This window comes from Leptonotus elevatus, chromosome 10 (genome assembly GCF_054856555.1).
Source record: "Leptonotus elevatus isolate MCC_2025b chromosome 10, RoL_Lele_1.0, whole genome shotgun sequence".
NCBI lineage: Eukaryota > Metazoa > Chordata > Actinopteri > Syngnathiformes > Syngnathidae > Leptonotus > Leptonotus elevatus.
In genome coordinates this window covers 16,863,573-16,869,863 of record NC_141248.1, presented here as the reverse complement: position 1 = coordinate 16,869,863, position 6,291 = coordinate 16,863,573, and the positions used below count along the sequence as shown (strand labels likewise).

The following is a 6,291-nucleotide window of genomic DNA, read 5'->3' as shown; positions in this document are numbered from 1 at the left end:
AAACAAATATTAACATAAGAAAACAACAAATACATTAAATAAAGATGATAAAAAATATAAAATAACCCAAAATTAGGCCTGGAAAAATCAGCAAGATGCTTTTTTGTTTTTTTTAAGTCAAAAGTAGATTTCGATTAATTGTACATGTATCAAATTGTTTGACATGCATCCTATTAATTAAATTCTGGCAAATGTTACCTCTCTAGACAGAAAGTTGTAGAAACACTGGTTTATGGTTCACTCACGTCTCTATAATATGTAGAAAACCAATACAAAAGCAATGAATCTGCGATACAGTGCAACGAATCAAACGAGGACATGTGACTCGGGGCCAGGACACACCATGCTGGGTCATGCTGCTCTGGGAGGTTTATTTAGTAATTTTCCATTTTTTTTTTTAATTATGTTTTTTTTTTCCACTTGCGCTCTTCTCTTGTCAAGGAGTGTTAGGAGGACAGTCAAGCAGCAAGAGTCACAGTTGATTATCATCATTATGAGCATCCTCCCCCGTAGTAACAGAATCATTTGTCATCATCATCGTCATCATCATCATCATCATAGAAGTTTTCCTCAAGCTAGAAAAATTTGTTTACATCACATCGTTTAACTGATTTTGGAGAGCACAAACATTCCAGCAACATACTCTAGGATTTAGGGTGGGTAACAATCAGGGAGGGAGGGAGGGGGAAAAAAAGCATGACTTTTTGCATAGTATTAAATGAACAAAGACATTGAGTTCTTTATTTACAATTATTGTATAGATTTAGAAAAAAAATTGAAATTTGTTTAAAAACAAGATGAACACTTAAATCACTTACCCAATAAATGGCTAAGCATGTACGCCAAAAGGTTAGTTAGCTTGTTGGCATGTCTCTTTTTCTTGGTTCCACAAACTGCATGCTGCTAAATACAGTACATCGAGGCAGGTGAGAGTATATTGCAAGAAGTTTCATTGTTATCATCAGCGGTGGCGTCAGGGTTGGGGTGAAAATAGCTTGGAAATCACAATTTTGAGTTTAATTTCAATACTGGTGCATCATGGGAGACGTTGCCAAATTATTTACAGTGGAACCTCCAAAGAATGTCCAAAACGTGAAAGTTTAAATTAATTGACATGACTCAGCAAGTCTTGGCAGAATATCAAAAACGATACATAAGACTAGCAAACAGAAGTGAGTTGAGTTGATTCATAAGCGAATGAATTGTGAATTAGCAACATCTAGTTAGCGACATCACCTGGTTTGATTGTGTATATATAAAAAAATAACCTTCATATAAATAACATTTAGTGTTATAGTTTTACGAATGAGTCATGCTACCAATGTAAGCAGAAATGGCTAACGTTGGCTTGTTTACAGCGTAAAGCTAGCTTAGTATTGCTAGCACTGTTATTTGGTTCAAACTGGATGTGTTTTTGTGTTCGAGAATTGTGCTCGTGCACATTAATGATTGTTGTAGAAACTCCAAACTCACATTAAGCTAAGCAGAAGCTTCATACTGAAAAACTACAATTAACTCAATTCCAGAGGAGCGCTATTGTGGTTAGCATGTTTGCCTCACAGTTTGAGGTTGTTCCAGATTAGAATTTTGGCTCAGGCCTTCCAGCATATTTCTCTCTGTGTTTAATCCAAAAGTATTCAAGATAAATTATGTTATGTGTGAATATGCGTGTGAATAGTAATTGTCTCAATGTGATTGACAGGCAACCAATCCAGGGTGTACCCCACATTTTAGTGTTAAATAGCACAAGGCTTTGATGATTCTAACGATGCTTACAACATGCCACAAGGTCAAAGAATTACTCCCCCAAAACACCTGTCCATTTCCTTTCAAACCCTTTTCACACTGCACTTAGCAGGGAATGGAGCATTGCTAGGCGCCACATAACGGCAAAAGGACTTGTTCTATTTGAGAGTGGAGATGAGCTGGCGGAGTAGCACACTGACCAAGTGCAGTGTGAAAAGGGCTTTAGCCTTCAAAAGGGTGAGTAATTTTACTGTATTTTAGTTTTATTCTGTAACTTTTCTTCTTGTTTTGACAGCTAAGCGTTGCACTTTCATTATTTCCTATGAGGGGAAACGCCTTTGGAGGTTCCACTTGTATTTTCCATTGAGAGTTAGAAATGTTATTTATTTTATTGTATCGCTGCATGTGCCTTGGTTATTGTAATTACAGACAAGTAATCAAATGAACAAACAAGTATTTTGATTCTCGGTCAACTTCCTTATTTTCCGACAGGCCTGAGCTGATTGGTAAAGCTTGTGCACCCTCTCCACACAGGATCAGACGAGAGGATTGGAGCAAACGAGATGAGACAGCTTGGATAGTAGCTTGTAATACTAGAGCGCACTTATTTAGTAGAAAAAAATGGTTATGGTTTGCATAATGAGCCTATAGAACACGCCGCGCTTGCCAGTGTCTTGAGTGAGTAATAGAAAGAGCACAGGCTTGTTTAAAGTGGCCTTTTCCTTCTGAGTGCAATTTGTGGGGGGGTTTCGCGTGTAACTTTCCCTCTGCTGATCGTGTGTATCGGTCAAAGCACAATAAATATTACAACTATAAGTGAGCACAGCTGAGATGCTAGAGACTGTATATTCCATGACGGCAGGAAGACAAGCTCGGTTAAAACACACAAAAAGCACATCTAGATTTTACACCACGTAAGTTGTCATTCATAACCAAATAGTGCAGAAAAAGAGTCTTTTTTTTCTTGTTTTGTTTTTTTAGATATATGTATATATGTATATGTGTATAGAAAAAGAGCCAAAGCAACATTCCATTTTTGTGTCATTGTTTCCCCCGGAGATGTTTAAAAAATGGCCTACAGCGCTGTGAGGCTGTTTGTGGAGGAAAATCAATTCAAATTAATTATTATTTTTTTTTTAATACACTCTAAAGCCAAGATTTTAAACAAATAATAACAATAATAAAAAGATTTCTGTCCGTGAAAAAACAAAAAAAACTAATGGACTTGTTAGCAAGTTACACATACCAACATGAAATTCTGTAGGCTAACATAAGTAGACCAACAACAACAAAAAAATCTTAACTCATTCACTGCCATTGACGGCTATAGACGTCAAAAATTCATTTGAACTATTTCTATTAGTTTAACATAAGAGTATGAAAACCTAGATTTTTTTTTGTACATTTAGAACAGATATCAAATTTGTGATTAATCGTGAGTTAACTAGTGAAGTCATGCGATTAATTACGATTACAATTTTTAATCGCCTGACGCCCCTATTTAATCATCTTATCTCTTTTTTTTATCGAGTCAGGCGATTTTTTGTGTTGTAATTAATTGCATGACTTCAATAGTTAACTCACGATTAATCACATTCCTTTATATCTCTTCTAAATGTACAATAATTTTTTTCTAGGTTTTTATACTCTTGTTAAAAAAAGTGGGGGGGGGAAATGTTGAACAAATTTTTGACGTTTATAGCCGTCAATGGCAGTGAATAAGTTAAGAACCCATGAGCAAATGACACAGGAAATCTGCCATTTTGGTTTGAAGTGACCATTTGAGGGGCATTTTAGCAATTACTATTCCTTCAAATTTGGTCCGAAATTTGAACCAAGCCGGCTAGAGTACTGTTTGATGCTAAATTTGGAAGCTTTTGAGATTTCACCATGACATGTGGGCGGAACAAGGCAAAACAAAGCTCTTATCACTCAGCTGCACATGCTCGGGTTTGACAAAATCCAGCCCCTAAAGATAGTTTGACTTGGCAGCATGAAATTTTGTAGGCATCTCTAAAACAAGTAAACCCAAAAAAAAAGTCATGGCCAGGAAGACACAAGAAGTCTGTCATTTTGGCTTGAAATGACTATTCTGATTGTTCACAAATTTAAACCAAGACATTAGTGAACACAATTTGGAGGAATTTGAGCTCCACAAGATCAGGGTTTTCAAAATAAATTCCCTGAAGGCAGTTTAACTTAGCAACGTAAAATTTGGCATGAGCAGACCTACAAAAAAAGTCGCAAGAAGCCATGCCCAAAAATACAAGTCAGCCATTTTGGTTTGAAGCGACCATTTTATGGTCATTTTCATTGGTCCATCAAAGACAACTCCTCGAAATGTTGCCTGATTGCTCCCAAATATGAAATGAAGTTTCTAAAGCCAGTTTTACTTAACATGAAATTTGGTAGGCATATCTATCACGAGTAGACCCACAAAAAAAGTCTGAAGAGGCTTTGCTGCCATTTTGGTTAGAAGTGGCCATTTCAGGGTCACTTTCTTAAAAAACAAACAAACAAAAAAAAACTTATTTTAGAAATTGGTTTCCGATTGTTACCTAATTTAAATAAACAATAAATGGTGATTATTTTTAGTTTGACACTGCGTGTGGTCGGAGCTTGACAGAAAAGTTGAACACGCAAAACACTATTAAAGTTTATTGAAGACCAAACTAGTAGTTTAATGAGTATGGATTAAACCGTCTACCTTTGACTAATAAATCAAATGTAGTGCAACCAAATCTTTTTTGTTTTTGTTTAAAATTGGCCTACAGCGCTGTGTGGATGTTGTTCTCTCTGACAAAGGGAATGCATTGAAATATATCAGGATTTGACAATAATTAAAAAAACAACAACAATATATCCAAATGACATTGTCGAAAATGATTCCTGTGATGTCAAAATATATTACTTTGCTAATGTGACTCAAGCAGTTTTTTGAAGGTCCTGATATTAACCTTTAAAATGGAAGAAACCCCCCCCCCCCACAATTTTATATTATATATAAAAAGGAAGAAGTAGCAGTGAAAGAAAGTTAGCGAATGATATAATTATTCCCCCTGTCCCCGTGGATGCCTTTTCTTTAGAAAACAAAAAATACAAATAAAAACAAAGGCAACTCCATCCCGACAATCAAAGAATAATACTAAGATTCCACATTTACTACCATTATAGTTTGGTTTCTTTTTGTTTGTTTATCTTCTAAAAATATCTACAATATTTCACAAGATAGCAGGCAAATTCCAGCACATTTTTTTTTTCAATTTTTCCCCTCAGTTTTTTTTTTCCCCATTTAGTTTTAATCCTCAGCAATAGTAATAACACACTGTCTGAGCTCCGGCATCCCTTCTTCTAGAAACCAGGAAGTATATCTCTAAGTGGTTTGTAAACAAATTACATTCTCTTTTAAGACATAAATAAGTCAAAAGTACTTTCGAGCCATTCGAAGCAGGAACAAGGCAACATGCCGACAAACAAAGATAAAACTCTCTCTACTGTAAATATATTTATATGTGTTCATATTTATAGAATATAATCCCGTAAATGCTCGTAAATTGCAGTCGTATTATTTTTGCGCTCCTCTTTTATTTTTTGGGCAGGTGGTGGGGCGGAGGTGCAAAGCTGCTGTGCAAGTTGAGCCCTGGCACCCGGTCACATGATCAAATGTCATGTGATCATGCCACGCAGAAGGAGGAGGAGGAGGAGGAAGCTGTCCTTACGTCCACCGCAAAAGAATCCAAACAGGAGGGCGGGGGTGGAACCCTTTTAAATAAAACTCGGGCCAATGTACATTCATGCAGGAGCGACAATAATAATGTAACAATAATATTAATCTGAATATAATCACGAGGAGAGGAGGGGTTCCAGTGTTTGTTTTCTTCCTCCTCCTCCTCCTCCTCCTCGTCAGTTTGCTCCTCCACAACCGCAAATGCAAGATGGCTGTGTCGCTTTTTCCTAATCTTTCTTTTTCTCTTTTGTAATCGTATGTACCGGTTAGTTGAGGAGTTGAAGGTTCCGAAACCAGGAGGTTAGAGGCTGGTCTCCAAGCTGTGCAAAGGGCTGGCGGGGCTGGACGAGGCCGCCGATTTACTGGTGTCGATGGTGAGGTTGATGCCGCTGTCGATGGCGTTGTTGTTCTTGTTGGGCGACGACGGCTGGCTGGAGTACTTCCCCCTCCGGCGAGCCGCGTCGTCGTCCGTGTCGTCGATGAGCGGGATGTTGGGCGTGGAGTCCTCTATCCTAAACTCGGGCTGCGTCATGAAGTTGTGGATGGAGGTGCGGGAGTCGGGCTTCTCCAGGCCTTCGTAGAGGGAGCTGCGGAATGCGTTCACGACGCGGATCTGCCGGGGGCAGAAGAGGACAGCACACGTGGGGATTAGGAGGGGGCGGGATGGCGGGGAGGAGGAGGAGGAGGAGGAGGAGGAGGAGGAGGAGGAGGGAGCCTCTCATGGTTGAGGTCGGACAACAGGAAGCTGCCTCATTGGTGTCGAGTAAAATGTCGTTACTGACACTGAATGCACAAAAGCGGTACATTCATGGATCGGT

At 38.4% G+C, this 6,291-nt stretch overlaps 1 protein-coding gene across 11 annotated transcripts in view; it reads right to left on the bottom strand.

Moving 5' to 3' along the window:
• Positions 1 to 325: 325 nt before the first annotated feature.
• atp2b2 (ATPase plasma membrane Ca2+ transporting 2) overlaps positions 326 to 6,291 on the bottom strand; it is a 91,594-nt gene continuing 85,628 nt past the window's right edge. For 7 of the 11 annotated variants that reach the window (XM_086086912.1, XM_086086910.1, XM_086086909.1 and 4 more), the window contains one exon: positions 326 to 6,086. In XM_086086912.1, the coding sequence (XP_085943038.1) occupies positions 5,775 to 6,086 (312 nt within the window). In that variant the 3' untranslated portion in view covers positions 326 to 5,774. The remainder of the gene's footprint in view (positions 6,087 to 6,291) is intronic. The other 4 variants (XM_086086917.1, XM_086086918.1, XM_086086914.1 and 1 more) reach the window with 4 other exon arrangements.